We start from the raw sequence: 22,525 nt of genomic DNA, 5'->3' as shown, positions 1-22,525 counted from the left end.
AAAAAATATATGTATTTTCCCATCACACTCTTTCAAAATCACCTAATTCAATTTTATATGTCATAGATATTTCTAGTAAAATAACGACCACATAGCACAAAATTATCAAAATAGGACAAAAAACTTCTTTCTTTATGGGATGACAGCAACTGTCAGTATAAACATAATACTCTTTTCTAGCCAGAGGAAGTGCTATCCTTTACTCTGGTTAGTGAAGGTAACTGCAAATAAGCTCCACTTCTAATGCAACGAAGTTTAGAGGTTTGTTTTAGGAGCTTAAAACATCTTTCAAATTTTTGATGAAAAACTTTTTTCTCTCTTCAGGTGCCCAATGTCTTTACAGATTTACCTGTGAGTAAATCTTTCAAGAAAGAAAATTGCTTATTGTCTTAAATTTTGTGTTCCAACAAGGATAAACACTTCAAACCAATGCGATGAAACTCCTACTGCAGAATTACAGGACTCAAGGACTATTACTGGTGATTTCCTTATGGGAGGGACCTCTTGCAACCTGAAATCACGCAAGGTAAAAATCTACTCCCAGTTTCTTAAGGCCTGCTTTGTTGTCACTGCCTATAAGCTAGCAGGCAAATAAATGATTATCCTGTCCTTGTTTCTGATCTCTGAGTTAAATTTCATTGTTTGCTTTTTCTTTGATCTTGGCAAATTTGGGCAGAAGTGATGACAACACTCAAACTAGGTCAGACTAGGTCCTGGAATAGCATTAATTCCAAATGTAGGATATTTCTGTGCAGGATAAATACCAAATGTGAAGCTGGAACACATAAAGTCAAAAAATGTATCTAGATAATTTATGGGTCCTCTCTTTAAAATAATCTAAATGGCTAACTTTGCAACAACTTAGCCATCAATAACTTCCCATAAAATTTTTAGCCTGGATTGATGCTGTATCTTCTGTAATTTCTCAGAGGGTCAGAAAGAGATGAAGGTCTAGATATCAAACTGCAGATCCTAGTCACATACGAAGCTACAACAATCTAAATGTGCTTTGCAATTTTAACACAATGCAATCGTTAATACCACAATATACTTTGTTTTTAAAAGCAACATGACACTGGGTAAGCTATGAATATTTGAAGCATTATACCTCAAACACTAAAGGTCAATTTTTTTGAAAACTGAATATCCTCAACTGTGTAAGACTAATTATTCATCTTTTGTGCTACATTATAACCCAGCGTCTTAGGCCCTCTACTAGAAAATAGATGGGATGAGGAAAAAGAAACTCATTGTAATTAAGTTTTTATGTTTCTGGGCTGTTGGAAGTAGGCAGAGGTTGAAAAGACTCAACCTTTTCAACCTCTGCCTTCTTCAGCTCTTAGCAAGAATCCCAGAAATCTTCCAATTTTGTCCCTAGCCTTATTTCTTGAAATACTTCCTATCAGGAAAGAAAGCATATTATCAGTTAATAATGTCAGTTGCTAAGGATAGTCTTCTTCAGGCTGTTTTCATCATTGTATAATCCCCCAATCTACAGAAAATAGCTCTTCAGCTCCATAGCCCAGGCTCTCCTGTAACTCTTTTATTCACTTGAACTTGTTTTCCTCCCTTCTGTTTTTTTTTTTTCTTCACTGCAAATAAGTCTATCCAATTCTCATCTTAAGGCACGATTTTGAATTAATTCTACCTCTGTGCTTTTTCATGCGCCATGCATCTCATCAGAAATGTCTTCTTTTGACTGTAGTAATCTGTGCCTAAGAACTTCTTCTAGACCAAGAAGATGAGAAAAGACTTCTCAGCTTATTTCCATGCCATGCTGATCTTTCTATCACTGGACAGTTCTTTACGCACTAGAGTTCTCTTACCTGTTCTTGATACTCTCTATTGCTGTTCTACTTATAATTCAACTGTCAGCTTATAAATTTGTATAAGCTAAGCTGTCACTTAGTGATTCCAAAACTTGATTATTATTAGAATCAACCAAGGAACGCTTTAAAAATAGTTTCCAAGGCTCCCCACCCCAGACTTATTGAAACTAAATCTCTAGCCTTTATGCTACATACTCTATATTTTCAAATCCCTTTGTTGAGTATGATTGACATGCAGAATGCCATATATTTAATGTTCAGAAGATAAGTATACATCTGTGGGAAAAAAAATGAAATGTTTCATGAATTTGTGTGTTCTCCTTATATAGGGGTCATGCTAATCTTCTCTGTATCGTTCTAATTTTAGTATATGTACTGCTGAAGTGAACACTTCAATCTATATTTTTATTTTATATTTCAAGCAAACTTTGTAATGGATTTTAAACGACTGATTTGCTAGGCATGTATTGTGTACCATCAATTTAGATATCCTATAAATTATATTAGTTGAGTGTAATGAAATTTAGATGCACTCACCTTTCTGTCCAGGCTTGTAGATGGGCATCTGTCTGAAAAAGACTATGTTTTCTTGGGGCCTGATTGCTACCAATGTTCTCTCTTCCTGATTGAGCGTTGCTCCTTTAGCAGAGAAGGTAATGAAAGCCAGTCTGGCCTGAGGAAACTAGGGAGCAAATAAATACAAGATTGCTGTCTGTTTTATCAAAAAATCCCTCCCACTATGTGTTGGCGTCACTAAAAGTTTTTTTCTTTTTTTTTTTTTTTTTTTAAATTTTATTTATTTATTTATGTCTGTGTTGGGTCTTCATTTCTGTGCGAGGGCTTTCTCTAGTTGTGGCAAGCGGGGGCCACTCTTCATCGCGGTGCGCGGGCCTCTCACTATCGCGGCCTCTCTTGTTGCGGAGCACAGGCTCCAGACGCGCAGGCTCAGCAATTGTGGCTCACGGGCTTAGTTGCTCCGCGGCATGTGGGATCCTCCCAGACCAGGGCTCGAACCCGTGTCCCCTGCATTGGCAGGCAGATTCTCAACCACTGCGCCACCAGGGAAGCCCTAAAAGTTTTAATTCATAACTTGTCGTATCTATTTTTTGAATAACCAATCTTGTTTATTTCTTTTGTTTTGTCACTTTCTTATCTCATCTCATCATTTAAATTAATTCTTTTCCTTTCTTAAAACTTTCCTTCTCTGCATTGGAATATTTCCTTTTAAATACCTTCTTCCTGTCAACAAATTTCTGTCCTAAAGTCAAATGGCTTTGGCTCATCCCCTTGTCACCATCTATGACTGCACTTACATCATCCCAAACTGAGGACTATATTATTCTTTTAAAATTAAAAGAAATTTACACACACAGAAAAATAGTCTGATGTCTGTCTGTGGAAAGTCAATTATATGAGTACATTTTGTACACCTGCAATATTCTTTTCCCTATGAAATAGAATGAAGTATTTATCTCCAAGTTGATACATTTGAAGAAATCCTGTCTGGTAACATTCTCTTCAAATATTTTGGTCTGGATCTCACCATAGTTGAGGGAGACAGTCAAAACAACAGATTCTGTTTTGAAGATTGAAAAGCTATGCGTAAGCTTTACCTAAAGAGCTTTGTTGTAGAACAGAAAGGACGAGCAGAGCATATAGTCTACAAAATTTAAGCAAGAACATTGAAATTGAAAGTGTCAAAGCAATGTTTAGCTACTTAGCAATTATTTTGTTAACTGAAGGATTTTGGAGTTTAAGAAAAGTGCATTTTTTAACAATTTTATTTACTTATTTATTTATTTTTGGCTGTGATGGGTCTTTGCTGCTGCGCGCGGGCTTTCTCTAGTTGCGGCGAGCGGGGGCTACTCTTCGTTGCGGTGCGCGGGCTTCTCATTGTGGTGGCTTCTCTTGTTGCGGAGCACGGGCTCTAGGCACATGGGCTTCAGTAGTTGCAGCAAGCGGGCTCAGTAGTTGTGGCACGCGGGCCTTAGAGCGCAGGCTCAATAGTTGTGGCACATGGGCTTAGTTGCTCCACGGCATGTGGGATCTTCCCGGACCAGGGCTTGAACCCGCGTCCCCTGCATTGGTAGGCGGATTCTTAATCACTGCACCACCAGGGAAGTCCCAAGTGCATTATTTTTTAATGTTAGAAATACATCAGAAGGCTGAATCTGAGGACTTGAAATTCATGAAACAGAAGGATGCTGGCCTATGAATTACATTTTGTAGCCCCAACAAAGGAAATCCCAATAACAAAGCAGCAGTTGATTAAAATCTTTAGTTTTATAAAGGTTAGCAGTGTCAGTCTCTTCATACGATGCTTTGCCTCCAAATTGACAGTGCAAATTTCATTTCAGATTTGCCCACTCTTAGTTCAGCTTCTTTCCTCAGCAGCCCACTGATGCCTCTTCTTCAACATAAATACAACGTTAGAGCTCTTAATTACATTCTGGATATTTACTAGGCAAACATGATGATGCCTTTCAAGTTTGGAATTTACCATATGAATTAATATATTTTTGATTATATCATGAAATGGTAATATTGCTTAACAGCAAATTACTGTAATAAAAATGTAATTAAGCTTGAGCTTTCAATACCAAGCTCTATTTGGCTTCCTCATGTAACAGTAAAACCCTATGCAATCATTTGCATTTTTGGAGAATGAGAGATGTAGATAAATGAGAAAAACACCCGGAAGTATTCTCATCTACATCAGGATCAAAACAGAAGTCACAGACTGTACTCACCAGATCCATGTCGATCCAGGTACAGTGTGCTGGGAGCTCAGACATTCTCACTGGCAAGGAAAGCCTGCTGTGGAGTTTTATAGATCCATTCAGCCGCTTTTGTCATTCTTAAAGTGTAACACTTGTAACCTCACTGGATATTTTCTTTGAATTTTGATCACCTCCCAGTACCTGTCTATTACATGCCACTAGATGCAAAACTCAAATATCACCATCTCATTTATGAAAAAATTTACATTGACACTTAGACTTAAAAGATGACACCTGTGGGTGAATTTTTCAAGCACAAATTAAATCTCATTTCTGTAAGTTCAATTTTATCACAAATGAATTTATATCTCACTACACTATTATTTCCTGGCTGAGCTCTAAATTTGTGTTGAAAACTTAGTACCCATTTCTGGTTGATAATAGTTCCATAGAGTTATTGCTATGGGAGCAATTTACAAGTAATGATAGTGAGTGACCTAAGGAAGTTCAGATTGGAAAAAAAAAGAATTATCTTCTATTTTTATAGGTAATTACTGATTTATTTTCTATATGATATATTTTTGCATGCCAAATATATTCTGAATATTCTAAGTTAAGAGAAAATAAGTAACCCCGGACCTCAAATTTTTAATGTAACGAAGATAAGAAAAATAAAGATAATAACTGACACCATTTATTATTGTTGGAAATCACCCTTCATTGCTCCAAATAGCTTATGAATGTAGCAAGGTACATAAAGTGACACTTATTCATTAATTTATTCAGCAAGAGAAACTGCCATCTTGAAGACATTCTTAGACTGTTCCCTTGAAATGGAGACAGGAAGTCACCTATGTAAACATCAGGCAAGCCGGCACCCACTGCTGCTTGGCAAGAATGCAACACGAGGTTCGTTCACTAGTTGCTTTTTTCTTACTTCTTGCCCTCCCCCCATTACTCTTTTGAGGTTGCATCTCTTTTTATTCCTTGATAAACAGAGCTCAGGGAAGTGGTGCAGCAATTTGCTTTAGAAACTTAAGAGGACTTCCGGGAGATAAAGAAATCACCTTCTTGTTCACAGGGAAACTTGTTGAGATGGATTTGTGTGGATTTAGGTAAGCCTTTATCAAGGTCTAGTGATCTGTAAAATAAAGGTCTCCTGGCAGAACACCAAAGTATTACTTTCTTTCTTTTTTTTTTTTTTTTGCATTGCATTCTCTTTTTTCCTTTTCCAAGAATATTGCCAAGTATTTTGTGTTACTTTATCTCTAGGAATTTGACTCAATACGAAACACTTGAAGACGATCTCATGATTGCTGTGATTACATCACATATCACAAAGGAATCGTCTGCTGAGCTCTTCTCTAATATTGCCCTTTTACTGTAAATGGCAGGAAATCCATTCCATACTACCAATAGACCAACTCTTTTTTTCCCCTAAAATGCAAATTAATTATACGTGTCCTCTTTAAAAACTTTTGAATGGTCCATAATTACCTACAGGATAAATCCCAAACTCATTAGTAAGTTTCTTCTTAAGAAAGTTCTTAAGGTTTCCAACTTTAGCATCCAGTTAATATTCACACATTTAATATATAAAGACATTTTATATCCAGATAATTTTGTCTACAAAGAAAAATGATTGAAGATTATATAGGCAACGTATACTCTTAAAAAGTAAATAGGTAGTATTTACTGGTGAAAAGTAAAAATAAAAAAGAGAAAAAACGAAACTGTTTCCAGTCTTGTAAAAAAATATCCCAAGTTCCATGGGCTTCCCTGGTGGTGCAGCGGTTGAGAATCTGCCTGCCAATGCAGGGGACACGGGTTCGAGCCCTGGTCTGGGAAGATCCCACATGCCGCAGAGCGACTAGGCCCGTGAGCCACAATTGCTGAGCCTGTGCGTCTGGAGCCTGTGCTCCGCAACAAGAGAGGCCACGATAATGAGAGGCCCGCGCACCGCAATGAAGAGTGGCCCCCGCTTGCCGCAACTAGAGAAAGCCCTTGCACAGAAACGAAGACCCAACACAGCCATAAATAAATAAATAAACAAAAAACAAAAATATCCCAAGTTCCAAAGTCAAGTTTGGAGTATAACTTTTGTTCTGTCCTATATCCTTCTCATCTTTCAGGCTTCACTTTCTTTAAGGTATGGTTTCTTAGGTAGTATTTATAATTTTTAATGTTAAGAAGATAGAAAATTTCTGGAAAGAACCCTAATCATTTTGCAACCTTTGGTGATAATCACTTTGATGACAGAGATATTGCTTTGCACAACATTCAGTGTTATGCAATTGTTTCCTCTTGGATAAAGGCTAAAGGGCAAAGGGAAAATGTGCCTGGAATTGATCATGGGTTGTGTAATGAATGAGAGCGTGTCCTTCCCTCTGCGGAACATGTTCTTGACGAGAATTCTACCCACAACCCCAGCAGGAAGACACATCCTGCAGCAGATGGTAAGCAATGCGCCTCTGTCTTCTCCCTTCAAACCCCTCTTTGTGTGAACATCCACAGGAGTATGTACCTGGGGTGGGGCCGTGGAGCGGGGAAGCAAGCTCACAGTGTTCTCTTTGGAATTACCTTTACCTAAAAGAATAAGGTTTCTGTAAACTTGTTTTGATTTTGGCATCAAAGTTGTCACAGCAAGTTATAAAAATTTCCAGAATCTTTTTGCCAGCAGAGGCCGACTTACTCTTCCAGGCAGAGTGAGGTTGGGAACGAACGCACCCTGCTGGGAAAGCACTGCAGCAAATGCCACCCCTTTGCATCAAAAGTTATAATTTTGTTGTAGCCAAAAGGAAGCTACATTTACTCACCCTGTATTTTAAGTATTAGTATATTAAGAATGCAGGTTGTGTGTAGAATTTTCCTTCCTTTCCCTGGATGGAACCTCACAGCCTGCTTTTGGATTCTGGTTCTATGACTTACCAGACAAATGGCCTCGGATGAGCCACGTAAATTCCCTGTGCTTCTCTTTCTTTGTCTATGAATGGAAATAATTATAATAGCAATGATTTATAAGTTTATTGTGGGGGTTAAATAAATTAATATATTTAAAGTGATTAGCACGGTGCCTGACACGTAGAAAACATTGGATATGTCCCTTCTGAGATGGAATATTACACACACACACATATGCACGCACACACACACACACACACACACAGCCCAAAGTCCCAGTCATGGAGAGCATTACTGTGAGCAATGGATGATTCATATCAGCCAGACATCTGTACCGGCCCCTCTGCAAATGATTTCCCAGGATTAGTAATTAGAAAGAACTTTAAAAAGGAGGTATCGTCGGTTCTCTATGAAGATAAGATAGGAAAACAGAAGCAAGGAATTGGGGAAAAAAATGAATGATAAAGAAAATTTTACCAGCTGTAAGTAAAAGAATGCCTAACTAACAGAGATTTTAAAATACCAAGCATTTATTATCTCATTTGGCACAAATTCTGAGGAAGGCGGTATCAGCATTAGTTCAGCAGCTCACCAATGCCATCAAGAAGTTTCTTCCATTCTTTCTGCTCTACTTCTTTGGTATATCAGTATTATTTGTCTTTTTGGCCACAGTTGGGCTCCTAAAGCAGCCCAAATAAAGAAATATTATTTCTTCCCAACAATATCCCAATATGGAAGAAAAGGAGTCAGTAAAAAAAGAATATTTTGCTCCTGAATCTCTCTCTCTGTGTCACCCTCTCTACCAGGGAGCAAAATCACTCTGGATGCTGTACCAGGAGACACACTCCTGTGTAGGTCCTCAGTCAGATTTAGTTTATATTTCTCATTGTTAGACCAAAGTAGTGATCTGGGGCGTGTCCTTTAGAAATTTCCCTCCAAGGCTGAAGTACTTGAAACCCCAGTTGCCGGGAATCTTGGTGGCTGCTGGCTCTGATGAATTCAGCTCCGAGAATTTCCCTCAGTATCAGAAAGACTTTTCACCCAAGTTCCCTCCTCTTCCTTAGAGGCAGCCTGGTATCCAAGGACGGGCGTTGTGATGGTATAGAGACCTGGTCCCCTTGCCTTAAGGTAGGAGAGCCCTAAAAGACCACTCTAGCCCCACAGCTCACCGTGCCCTGTAACTTTTCTCGGGACCCATTGCAATTCAACTCCTCTTGTATGTACAATCCCGACTCCTTTATCCTCCACTGGTGTTGATCTTTAAAGTTGTCCCCAGTAAACCCCCTACACACACATCTCCATCCCAGGGTCTGTGTTTCAGGGAAACTGACCTGTGAACACCAGTCACTGTCAGAGGAGACAGTGATAATGTGATTGGCTTAAAAAATTATGCTCTATCCAAAAGCACCCTGAGGCCAGAGCAAAACACAAGTTTTCATCTTACTTCACTGGTTTCTCCTTCATTTATTTATTCTTCTTCGACCTGCCCCTACCCCACATTTTAATGTTGAGTGCCTCAAAGCAAAGTCCTTGATCTTCCTCTCTATGTAGATTCACTGCCATAGAGATCTCTTCCCATCCATGGTCTATGTGCTAACATGTCCCAAATTTATTTTTTTTAACCCCGAGCTCTCTCCCAAATTTCTGTACTGATTGCTCAACTTCCAACCTGTTATCTCCATTTGAGTATATAAAATCACAAAAACTCTCTATGTCCAAAGATGAGTTCCTAATCTCCTACTCAAGCCTACTTCAACCCCAGCAGCTCAGGTGATGGCAATTCTATTTTTCAGTAGCTCAGACCATACTGAGCACTGGAATAATCTCTGGTCACTCTTTTTTGTCATTCCTTATATCCAATTCATCAGGAAATTCTACTGGTTTGACCTTCAAAATATACCTAGAATCTGATAATTTCTTACTATCTCCACTGCTACAACCCTGGTCCAAGCCACCATCATTTTTTGCCTGGATTCCTGCAACAGCTGCTACCAGGCCTCCTACAGCCTGTTCTCAACACAGCAGCCAGGTGATCAGTTTCAAACATAACCGGACCAGGTCACTCCTCTGTCCAAAATCCTGCAAAAAAGTGTGATTACTTTACATGATTACTATCATGTAAGAACATGACAGATGGAATGAGTTATTCCCATGTCCAAGTACTTCTGTGTGGAGAGGGAAGAGGGGCAAGTGCCATACCATGTTTTGCTTTGCTAACACCAGCCTCATCCAAATCAGAGCTATACATCCTCCATGATCTATTCCACGGTGGTCTAGTTTACTAAGGACATCTTCTTAAACACACACACACACACACACATCAAAGCTTCGCATTTCCCATTCAACACTCCTAAACTGGAGTATCCCTTCTGTCCCATTTTCTATTAAAATTTGGACCAGGGAAATGACTTTGGTTTTCTGTCCAAAATAAACTGGGGAGATGTTTTAATGAAAAGGGAAAGTAACAAGCTATATTGTTTGTCTACAGTTTTCTCTTCTTCAGAAGATATTTTGATCTCAGTTCCCTGATACCTTCCGTTCTCACTGTGATACTGAAAAATTTTGCAAGTGTAAACATTACATCCCAGACTTTCTCTGTGCCTTGAAGAACAGTAGCTGACTTTGCCATGCCCTTCTTTTCTCATTATAATCTGAAGGACAATTTTATTATCTGAGTAAACTAACTATTGGATACATGTTGAGTAAAATGAGGACTGAGAATTGATTATTTACTTAGGCAGAAAAAGGAAGTTTCCCACCAAGAGACATTATTTGCCATGAAGTGAATTTCCTTCATTTTTCTTGAATCTTTAGCACAAAATGTACTAGAAGAGTCACATTTTCCTTGAGTGGAATCCTTGAATATTTATAGAGTCTGAGGTGTTTTTTTAAAAAAATATGAGTACTGATTATCTATCTATACATGTGATGTGATATTTTGGTAAACTCGGTATAAAGGAATTGTTAACACAGTGAAAGAAATTTTTGTGCACCACACATGGGCTGACACAAGCAGTTTATCTAGGATGAATCAATTAATAAACATTTATGAAGGGTCCAGTTGTAGTTTAGGCACTATTGGCAGTGTACATTGGGTAGAGAGACTACAAGAATAAATAAGTCTAACCATCTTCTATTAAGATACTCTATTCTTAATTTGTTGAATACCTATAGATGCTAGGACACTCTGTTTCCAATTTTTTGAACTCCACAACTGGAGAATTTATCTCTAGCTTTTTCCCGTCTGTAGCAGAGTCTCAGCAGAGTCAGAAGCCTGTACTGAAATCGGTAGAGAAATCATTTCACTTCCATCCCTGTTTCCTCCAGTTTCTTCCTGCTTCCATCTTCTCAATATTAACTCATTGCTGTAACGTAGTGTTAGGTTAAGCAAAAGACAGACATTGAGTACTGCTCTTCAGGAATAAGTGGTAAGCTCAGAACCATAAAATAATTTTTTTTTTTTATAAGAGACTCTTTTTTTTTTTTTAATTTATTTATTCATTTATGGCTGTGTTGGGTCTTCGTTTCTGTGCGAGGGCCTTCTCCAGTTGTGGCAAGCGGGGGCCACTCTTCATCGCAGTGCGCAGGCCTCTCACTATCGCGGCCTCTCCCGTTGCGGAGCACAGGCTCCAGATGCGCAGGCTCAGCAATTGTGTCTCACGGGCCCAGTCGCTCCGCGGCATGTGGGATCTTCCCAGACCAGGGCTCGAACCCGTGTGCCCTGCATCGGCGGGCAGATTCTCAACCACTGCGCCACCAGGGAAGCCCCATAAAATAATTTTTAGATAAATAAAATGTCCTTGGATTACCCTCTCAATCAATAAATCCAGCAGTTAATTTGTGACTTTCTAAGTATACTCTCCCCTCCCCCCCACTCTTTGATATTTCATCGGCAAGAGTCTGTTTTGTATTCTGTGTGTTTCTTTTTATTTCATTGAGCTCACATGCCCCCTGGCAAACCTGCCTTTCTCTTTCTCTAGATGTTGGAGGATTCTGTATTCTATCTAAAAACTTGAATTCAGAATTGACAATAGTAAAGCAAATTACTAGAGTTGCTATCAAACAAAGCCTTGAGTTTTCTAGGATGAAAATTATGAATGATGCATTGAAAAAAAAGAAAATCATAGACTCTGATGCAAAAGCACAGCATTTAATGGAATAGTAAAGAAACAAAATCTGATAAGAAGTCATAGCAAGCAGAATGCAGACTATTCAGGATGTGAGGCAGCAGTTCATGGTTTTCTTCCAGGTTTGATATAGAAAAATGAGTTTGTTCAAAGTAAATTGTTTTCTACCTGGGACTTAAAAATATAGTTCAAACAATAAATAAATGTGTATATGTATATATATAATATGTGTGTGTATATATATACATATACACATTTATTTATTTATTGTAGATAAACAAATACTTATATACAAACATGCACAAATATATACATATTAATATATACGATGTGTATAAAATATGTACATACTTATTTAATAACCTATCAATTTACAAAACAAAGATGAGAGGTGTTTTTTTTTAAAAAAATGAAACATTTATAAAAAGCACATATATAGCTTAAAATTCTTTAAAGCTGTCTTAAAGACATTAATAAAGATCTTAATGTACCTATCAGGTAAGTACCTATCAGAGTACTTATCTAATGAACGTAATTATATAGACATTGTGAAGTACGAGAGACTTCTCTTTGCTTCATCTATTGTTTTATCTTCTTAGGTTTTCATTTTCTTACCAGATGTATTTTTAACAGTCTAAGATGCATGTAATTTCCTTACTTTTTTGCGTGCTTTGTTTTGGCTCACTGGGAAATGGAAGCACTGCTGATGTAAGAAGCAAGGGCATATTCACTTGGAAAATAAAAGGAAAGTTCATCCTTATCAAATCTCCAACTTTCTATAAACAGATTATGTCAGACAATAGAGACACACTAAGTCTAACCTTTCCAATAATTTTGCAAGAGTGTCAATCACATCTATTTTCTAAATCCAGGAATATCCTATTAAAGTTTAAGGCACTTGACAAAGTACATTCAATTAGTTGGTGACACAGCCAGAATTCAAAGACTTCTTGACAAACTTTGCATGACATTCAACGAGAAGCTAATACCACTAACCTTCCAGGGAAAATTTTTATCTTCTTTACAACATCTTACTAATTGTTTTGAAACCTAATCTATCCAGATATTTTCCTATAACATTTCAGAACATGGCTCGCTCCTCTTCTCAAATTAAAGAGGCAACATGAAATGGTAAGTCTCGGCCATTAACAACAAAAACAACAGCAACAAGACCTGGAAGCTTAGCTAGTTTGTATTTCAAGTTAAAGGTGAGCTCCTTTGCATTATATCAAAAGGATTCTAGGTGTTGAAAAACTCTGGTAAATAGAAAATAGCCCAGTCAGAAGTTATATATATCATGGAGTAAAAAAATCAACATATAAAGTAAAAGCAGATATTGAAGACTGAGGATGATTTTGGAAAATTACGTAGCTCAGGGAATCCTAGATACAGATATCATGTTCAATAGTTCTAGAGTATGGTTGCTGCTTGCCTACCTTTTTCATAATAATCGTAGACCATGACTGGGGCTGGCTTAATGTTTGACACATGGTTACTCTGCTCAACGGAGAAGGTGAAACTCTTTGCTGTACCACAAACCTGTAAAGATACAAATTATAAACACATCAGAGCAAGTCTACAAAAAAGAAAATCACAGAGCAAATTATTTCCAGAAGTTTATGTTCTACCCAATTAAATAAATCCAGGGTATCATGATCTAATATAATGACAAAATAATGAGTTAAGTAACATTAAATTGTATAAAATGTTAAATTTCACTGATTATATTGAGGTGCACGAAATTTAGTTGAAAACATTATAAAAATGTAGGCATTTATGGAAGGTCAATGAGGTATACATAGAAAGGATGACCCTGGAACTCATGCCAGCCTCCGCTGGAGTTCAAGTCAAACTATAAAAGAATTATACATCTTTGACCAGACTATATTAGATACTGTGAGGAATAAAAAACACAGAAATGATGTTTCTAAACTTGAGAATCATCTAGTCAGGTAGCCAAGGCATATATGAAATAGCATAAGAGTTAACAGGGAGAAGATGTTTAGTGGGATGAAAGAAAACTGATCATCTTTAATGTCTCATGAATTTTTGACAAGCCCTATCATGTATATCTATAAGAAATAGAAGCATCCAATTACCCTCAGAAGAAAAAGAAAGCCACGGAGGAAAAAATTATTGTCAACTTACATTTTCCAGGTAGAAAAGAACATGGTCATTCTTGAATTCACTCTTCGTAACTTGGCCATTGCTTTCAAGCTTTAAAGAGAGGGAGAGATAGATGTGAAAGAGTACCATTCCAGATTGAATGTTTCATGTTTTTTCTTTAACCAATTGTCAGGAATTTATTTTATGAATGTTCCCTTGTGCCATGATGTTTTCATAAGCACAAGTAGGAATTAATTTAAAAAATAGGTTATGAACTATGGGAAATAATGACTGCTAATTGCTACAAATTAAGAACCCATCCCTCCACTGTTCTGGCAAAAATATAAATGTGAATTGTGCATAAGTTTGTTTAAGTGAAGAATCCCATGGCTTGGTTTTGCTAACCAATTATTTCATCAACATACTACTGCTTTTTCTGGGCTGAGAGATTGGGCTTCTCTTATTTACCTCCTCAATGAATGACATGACAGGAGTAAAGCCTGATAGCATTTTTACAACAACAAGGACCAACTGGAGTTATTGTGAATTCCAGTGTATCTGACATTTAAAAACAAAACACTAGCTAAGACATCATTTTAGAAGAGTGACAATCTTACGGCAAGGGTGTGAGTACATAGATACCAACTTGCTGTAAGTCTGGAGGAGAGGCAAAAGCTGGAGAGGAAAGATCTGAAGACAGTCATTCTCATACGTCTGGAAACAATTAGAGTGATCATGGATGAGATGATACAAAGCAACCTAAGTTGGAGTAAAGAATGAATGATCTGGACCTAGAATCTCCCCCAGTCCTGCTTTTCAGCTTACCTGAGGCCTCAAAGTAAGAACTTATAGACAAAACTTTTAAACTTATGTTCCATATACTCATGTTAGTGTTAGATTTGTACAACACTTAAAAGAGACCTTTGTTTAGAAAGCAGGATGTTGGCAGAATCATACAACAGATATGCCCCAAGAGATTTTCTAGGTTATATCCCTGACTTTGGGACATGAAGTTAAGAGCAGTGTATTCCGTTCTTAGCACTGAGGTGCAACAGATTTTCATTTGGAAATCCTAAGAAAAATCCCCCAAACTAATTTTACTCAGTGTTTCACATATTAACCAAGATTAAAACTCTTTGGTGCCTATAAATTATATTTTAATTCAAGAGAATTATTTTGCTTTTCTACTCTGAAAAAAAATTTTAAATTTTGCTCTGTACAGTTATAATTAAATAAGCATTTGTAGGTTTTCTCTTATCGGCCCTCCTGTGTTTGTCTTTAGAAAGAAAAATTGTATCTCCATTGTCCAAAACTGACAGTGATTCCACACAAAAAAGTGGTTGCACTGCTGGAGCATGAGTGTGGCAGAAGCTTTCAAACTGCATACAGTACAAATTATATTTGCATAATTCTAGCTTTGATTTAGTTGAAGATGTACTAAGTTGTGCTGTGTGCACAGAGAGCAATAAAGTGGCTATGCTACAGAAATATCACCATCAACATGTGAACTCATGATGACTAACATTATTAATATTTTTAAAAATTAAAAAAAGTTTTATATAATTTTAAAGGTTACTTTCCATTTACAGTTATTACAAAATATTGGCTATATTCCCCGTGTTATACAATACATCCTTGAGCCTATCTTATAGCCTCTATAGTTTGTACCTCTCATTCCCCCATCCCTATATTGCCCCTCCCCGCTCTCCTCACTGGTAACCACTAGTTTGTTCTCTGTATCTGTGAGTCTGCTTCTTTTTTGTTATATTCACTAGTTTGTTGTATTTTTTAGATGCCACATATAAATGATATCGTACAGTATTTATCTTTCTCTGTCTGACTTATTTCACGTAGTATAATGCCCTCCAAGTCCATCCATGGACTTCTTCTTTATCCATACATCTGTTGATGGACACTTAGGTCACTTCCATGTCTTGGCTATTGTAAATAATGCTGCCATGAACATTGGGGTGCGTGTGTTTTTGATATTTTGTTACTTTGCTACTGTTTAAAATAATTCTTTTCTGACGTGCCACTTCCTCTCTAACCTGAGGCTTGGCATCAAAATGGGACACTTACTTGAGGGTTACTGTCAGGTCAAGATTACTCTGGAATATGTCTGAAGAGTTTTTCTTTACCATTTCCAAGGAAAGGGAAAATCCAGATTCCTTCTTAGGTAGTAGCACATTATACCTCAGGGTAGCCTAGAAAGAACAGCAAATTGTAAGAAAATCCATCCATTTATCCTGTAGTAATAATTGAAGCACTTATTGTTTCTCTTATTTCCATTATTAATGTACTTTGTTTTATACCTTCACTATCAGGGAATAAGGCTAAATGTAATCACTTGGTTTTCAGAAGACATAAGAATCTTTAATAATATAATTTAGTGTATATATGGACATATAAACACTACCAAAGGTAAAATAGATAGCTAGTGGGAAGCAGTCACATAGCACAGGGAGATCAGCCCGGTGCTTTGTGACCAGTTAGACGGGTGGGATAAGGAGGGTGGGAGGGAGGGAGACGCAAGAGGGAAGAGATATGGGGATATATGTATATGTATAACTGATACACTCTGTTATAAAGCAGAAACTAACACACCATTGTAAAGCAATTATACTCCAATAAAAACATTAAAAAAATAATGTACTTTAATAAAAATATCAGAATACTTTCTAACAGTGACATACCTCAAAAAACTTCTCAGTTATCCAGTTATCCTTAAGAGTAAGTAGGTCTTTACAAAATAACTTTAGTTTTCAGCTCCTGAGTGGAAAATATCAATGAGAGAAAGAGTAAACATGGAAATATGCGAAATGGTAAAATATCACTTTCTACATAACTGAACAGATAGTCTGACTTTTTTACTGGCAAACATCCGTCTCCCTCACAGGCAGAGTTCTATTACCTGGAAAAATGTAGGTCTGAACACTGGACCAGTAAATGATTGTCACCGTTAACCTGGAAAATCTCACTGGATTCTTCACTGCTAAAGGTGAGTGTTTTGGTCATCAGAGAAGGTTAAATTCATGTAGCGGGTTATGGAAAGAAGGCAGATGGGAGTGTCCTGCACAGAACAGTACAAGCATCGATCCAAGTTCTGTTATGATGCAGTATTAGTCATTTTTTGGCCATGAACTTTAAATCAACCCATAGAAATATTCCTATGACAGGTCAATAGAACAGCAAGAAGCAGCATTCTAAACAATAGGAAAAAATATATTTGTTTGTGCTAGTTGTTGCCATTTTTGTCAACAAATCTTAATTAGATTTTAGTTTTCTAAAGAATTTTATAATATCTGCTGTTGAAAATAGTGCCAAATCTGTTCTAAAAATTGAGGTGTTATATAATACAGCTGCCACAGATAATGCTTATGCCCAACTATCTTCAAAGATGGGAAGTCAGAATCCAGACAGGATTTCGGGAGATTCACTAACATATAGTTTTACTCAGAAACTAAGGCTGAAAAATAAGGAATGCAAGGAGGGAAGTGAAGACTTTCCTCGTGGGAATAAAACTGCATTTCTTTGCATTAAAATTCTGATGTATTTGTGGGGAGGAAGGTAATCTCCACGTCTTACCCTTCTGCCATCTTGGAGCTATCCTAATTGGGTTTTCTAAATCCAAGTGGGTGAGCTTCCTTGGCTACACTTTTGATGTTAAGTTCCATGTATGTGTGTTGTAATACATGATATTTAAAAAGTAAATTTCCATGAGAATTGTAAAAAAAAGCTTTTTTTCTTTTATGATGCAGATTTCAAAGTGAATATTTGTGTACTTGTTATTTAATCTATGTTTCATGGATCAACACTGGAGACCACTAGCTAGAGCCACTTGAAGCTAGAAAAATTCTAGTATTGTTTAGTTTGTACTAATTGATACCTATCTGGGTGGTGTAAAGCCTTTCTACTCAAATTGTGGTCCCTAGACCAGCAGTATTGGCTGCATGTTAGAAATTCTCAGACCCCATCCCAGATCCACTGAATCAGAATCTGCATTTTGCCAAGAATCTCAGGTGATCTGTGTGCACTTAAAAAAAGACTAGATTGGTAATTAGGCCATTTGAGTTCTATTCTCCTAGTTCACCACTGTTAGGAAAATGACTTCAAAATTCTAGACTTTGCTCCCTTTATAAAACAAGATGATCTCTAAATTCACTTCGAATTCTGAAATTCATTGTCAAATGTCTAATCAATTTTATGTGTATTTCAAGAAGATGAATACACTTTTTTTTTTTACATATATCCCCTCTTTTTTTGGATTTCCTTCCCATTTAGGTCACCACAGAGCACTGAGTTCTCTCTGCTCTACAATAGGTTCTCATTAGTTATCTATTTTATACATAGTATCAATAGTGCATATATGTCAATCCACTTTAAATGTTCCATTATTTCTGCTTTAGAGAAGAAATGGACACTTCTGTTGGAATATATTAATTCTGCAAATATGTATTGTGCTATGTTTTCTCTAAGGACAGAAGCTGGTTGTTTACAAGGGTATTCCGGGGAAGACCACAGTAACACCTACTGAAACACAGTAAGTGTGCAATAAGTATGCATAAATAAATGGAAAATTGTATTAATCTAGAACTATTTCTAGGGACAGCAGGCCACCTCAGCCATGGAGACCTAGCCACACTCTCCTGTACTCAGCTTTTCCCATCCTTTCTCATTATGCCAAGCCTTGGAATTATAAAGAAGTATACATGTGTTTCAGGACACTCTTTAAACAAAATCTTAACAACTTATATTAAAAACAGCCTCCTTCATTACAGACCTAGAACCTAGGCATGCCAGAATTTCTTCTCTTCCTCTCACAAGGCGAAGAAGAATCCTGCAGAGTTACAGTATGATTTACATACTTCAAGATCTTTTCACTTGCTATTTCCTCTGCATGGAAAGCTCTTCTCCATAAATCTTTAAGGCTCACACCCTCATCAGCTTCAAGCCTTTCTTAAATGTCAACTATTCAACTCCAACGTGGAGGACCTGTCCGCCACATCATCCACCTGGTATCGAGGAGACGATGCTGGAAGATGCTGACTGCTGCCCAATGGCATCAAAGGTCTTTCCCAACCAAGAGGACCTCACTGACCTGCAGGTCACCATTGAGGACCCAGAGGGGACCCCATATGCGGGAAGCCTGTTCAGCATGAAAGTCCTGCTAGGAAAGGACTTCCCTGCCTCTCCATCCAAGGGCTACTTCCTGACCAAGATATTCCACCCAATGTGGGCACCAAAGGTGAGATCTGTGTCGAGGTGCTCACGACGGACTGGACAGCTGGGCCGGGCAACCAGTGTGTGTTGCAGACCATCAGGTGTCCTCTGATCGCCCTGACCCCCAGGCTGCACACCCACGTGGAGGCGGGCCGCCTGCTCAGGGAGAACCACGAGGAGTACCCGGCAGCCAGCAGGCTCACAGAGATCCGTGGGGGGCGCAGGTGGGCCCGGGGGCAGCAGGGCTGAGGGTCCCATGTCCAGGAAGCACGCAGGAGAGCACGATAAGAAGCTGGAGGCCAAGAAAAGGATGGACAAGAAGTAGGCACCGTGATACCTGTAGTGGCCTCTTCTCCCCTCCCACCCCTGACCTGACCTGACCCCGACCCCCAACTCTGTCAGTTATTTAAATTATGACTGAGGTGGGGGAGGGTGTGGGGATACTAGGACCTGGATTTGTTTTTCTAAATAAAACTGGAAGAGCAAACAAACAAAGAAACAGCAAAAAAGTTAAGGTCTTTCCCTACCTTACTATTTTAAATTGAATTATTCTGGAGTATGCCCTATTCATGTTCCTTGCTTTCTTTTCTCAAGGCATTAATTTATCCTCTTAAGATAAACTGTATATAGTAGTATACATATATCTCTCTCTCTATATATATAGTATGCATATATAATATGTATTTATAATAATATATTAAATTTATTAAATATATATTAAATATAAAAGTATATATTTATATATACATACTTTGTTTGTTGATTGATTTCCCCACTAAAATGAAGGCAAAGATTTTGTATTCCCCACACCTAAAAGAATGCCTGGTACTGAATCAGTGCTCGATTAATATTTATTAAGTGAATAAATGTAGGGGCTCATCTTGTACTTTCCCTGCCTCAGGACTAGAATTAGCCATTTCTCCAAGGATTCTTTGTTTCTTTAAGAAGAAGATAGTATTTAGAAGTCAAGATCTGGAATGTTAGCAAAGGTGCATAGACAACTGATGGATAGATAGACAGATAGACACATACATCTATATTGGTGAGTCCACACTGATATCTCTAATTCCAATCTAATACATTAGAGTTATTCTGGCCTTCTACTTTTCAATATTTGTAAGTACATTTTCCAGTTGAGAGAAACGTGGCTGTTATTATCTGCAATACATTTATTTATTTGCTCAATTCATTTAATTTGCTCAATAGAATGAATCTCCAAACCAGTACTAGACGTCTCCTCCACCTGCCAGCCCCTCCGTCCACCTCGAATGTGCTTCTGCCCGACCCCCCTTTCCTTCCTCAGCACCCTGCCATCCTCTAAGGAGCCTCCATGTGTGGCTCTTCCGCCACAGACTGCCCCTGACACCGCCCTATCAGGAAGGAAAGATGGAAAGGAAAAATGAGAAGGGAAGATAGGAAGGGAAAATGGGAAACAAAGGGACAATGGGAAGGGTGCGCATTTTATTATTCATTATTTCATCCAGGAGTTTGATGGATCGCTTTTGTAAATGTTGTTCCTTTTCTCTTTTTTTTTTCTTTGTAAAAATATTCACATGGGTCTTCTAAGCTTCTTATTTGGGGCACAGTGTTAGTTATACACAAAGAAACATCAAGTGCTGAACACGCGCAGAAAGAAAATAAGGAAGAGTGGTTGCCGGTACTGTAGAAGCCAATCAAGGTTTGTAGAAGAAAATGGAACCAAAGCCTGATCTATGAGGCCCTATAAGATGGGACTCTCCCTAGTTATGTAACCTCAACTTCTTTCTCTCTTACTGAGAAAGGTCTGAGATAGCCCTCACTTGCAACGTGCAAGCTAACAGGTTAGCCTACCACAATTTCATGGATCCTGGCAAAAAAGCACAAGACTCTTGGTTTGGAAGTAGGGACCTTATTATTCCCAGAACAGCAAACAGTGTGAGTTACATGCCTTGGACTCCTCCCACCAATGCCCTAGTCCCACTGGAGTTGGGTCAGCCAGTCATGTGATTGCTGCACATACAGTGAGTTGGAGTCACAGCTGAGGAATCAGAAGCTTAGGAAACACCTTAAAAAAAAAAGATTGGGCTGCAAACAAACCTGCCTGATCTTTGCCCCAGAAGGACAGATTGTCTCTTACACTGGACAACAAACAAATCTGCTCCCTGCTCCTAAACAAAACAGAAGTTCCCTCTACTTCCACGTCTGTTTGCTATAAAACTACCCTTGAAAAGACAGCCCAGAACAAAAGCTGATGGCTCATCTGACTATTAAACATTCAAAAATGCCAAGGACTTATGAACAACTGTCTCTCAACAATATCCATACCTTATTTCTACACCATCTTGGTTTCTGATGAACTTTCTCACAAATATGTTTCTTAGTGGGCCACTCTGATTAGGCTGACCACTAGGAACTCAGACCAAATTTGTTCAATTTTTCTTAGCATTTAATTAACACAACTATCAACAGGACTCCCAGCAGTCAGATGAGGTCAATCTAATGTACTGATCTCACCTATGCCCTTCTCAGGGTCCTAGACCCAACCAGCTAAACGAATCCATAAGCCACCAGGGTCTACCTTAGAAAGCCAGAGCCTTTTTTCTTGTTTATTTATTGACTTTTGTATGCAGTTTAAGACATTAATTCAGGTATAGTAGGATGTATTGGTGACTGCACAGACTCTACCTAAGCTCATAAGGAGAAAGGCTAAGGCAATTCTAACTTTTTTTTTTAAGTTAAAAAAAAATCTTTATTTCAGATAAAATTAATTCCATAATTAAGGATAAAACAAACACACTTCCTTGAGTCCATCATTTCAGGTGATTGTGATTTCCATGAACACTGGCGTTCCTGAGTATCATCTGAATATTTGCCGACATGCTTGTGGGAAGCTTCTGCAGCCTTTTCTTGGTAGGAATTCCAGTTTCTCTGAATTCTTCCCTTTCCTTCAGGTATTCCATTTTGCATTCTTCATAAAAGGCTGGATCATTATAGTAAGCAGTTACACATTCTTTCAATGAAGAATTTTCTTTCCGGCATTTTACTAGCATGAGGATTCCAGAGCCCTTGCAACATTTAGGGAAATCTTGAACTTGTTCAGAACATCTCTCTCGGGCCTTTTGTCTTACTATTTTAGGGATCAAAACATCTTTTTCGACATGTCTGAGATGCTGCGGGGTCGAGCGCCATGTCCACGCGTGGGAGGCGGCAGCCGCGTGACCGCCCACACAGGTCAATTGTAACATTCTTTTTTAAAAATTTGTTTTATTGAAGTATAACTGATAATTCTAACATTCTTAACAACCCTGGCCAGTAAGCTGAGGCTGATCTGAATGCCTTCCAGGGTGAAGGTTGGTGATATTGATCATTTCAGGTAAGTCCAGAACAAATTTTGTACCAACTATTCTAATTGTATTGTTCCTGTTATAGGCAAAACTACCATCAACCCAAAACTAAAATAGCCAGTTGTTTTACCAGCAAAATGGGTTTATTCTGGAATAGCAGAGAATTACAATTCAAGAGAGGCAACAGGAAAGGTGTTGTTCCTTCCTTTTCTTAAAAGCAGATGAAATTCCCATGTGAAAAATGTCCTCCCTTGGACCAGAAGAGAAGTAACATTCTTATCATCATGGATAAGAAGTTG

At 38.0% G+C, this 22,525-nt stretch overlaps 1 protein-coding gene, 1 non-coding gene and 2 pseudogenes across 2 annotated transcripts; 1 reads left to right on the top strand and 3 right to left on the bottom strand.

The window, feature by feature from the left end:
- Positions 1-2,113: 2,113 nt before the first annotated feature.
- Positions 2,114-2,220, bottom strand: LOC114235765 (U6 spliceosomal RNA). The gene has a single exon (XR_003621865.1). It is a non-coding gene; the product is annotated as a U6 spliceosomal RNA (small nuclear RNA).
- Positions 2,221-2,438: 218 nt separating this feature from the next.
- Positions 2,439-16,698, bottom strand: LOC103009596 (ovostatin homolog 2-like). The gene is made up of 6 exons (XM_057557562.1): positions 16,595-16,698; positions 14,509-14,515; positions 14,152-14,214; positions 13,726-13,794; positions 13,014-13,116; positions 2,439-2,511 (listed from the first exon to the last, which is right to left on the bottom strand). Exons 1-6 carry the CDS (start codon positions 16,696-16,698, stop codon positions 2,471-2,473), a joined length of 387 nt encoding a protein of 128 aa, XP_057413545.1. The 3' UTR covers positions 2,439-2,470.
- Positions 16,405-19,530, top strand: LOC103016506 (ubiquitin-conjugating enzyme E2 S-like; annotated as a pseudogene).
- A 2,162-nt stretch (positions 19,531-21,692) lies between these two features.
- Positions 21,693-22,071, bottom strand: LOC103016239 (COX assembly mitochondrial protein homolog; annotated as a pseudogene).
- Positions 22,072-22,525: the final 454 nt, after the last annotated feature.

This window comes from Balaenoptera acutorostrata, chromosome 11, assembly GCF_949987535.1.
Source record: "Balaenoptera acutorostrata chromosome 11, mBalAcu1.1, whole genome shotgun sequence".
NCBI lineage: Eukaryota > Metazoa > Chordata > Mammalia > Artiodactyla > Balaenopteridae > Balaenoptera > Balaenoptera acutorostrata.
This window is presented reverse-complemented; position numbering and strand designations above follow the sequence as displayed.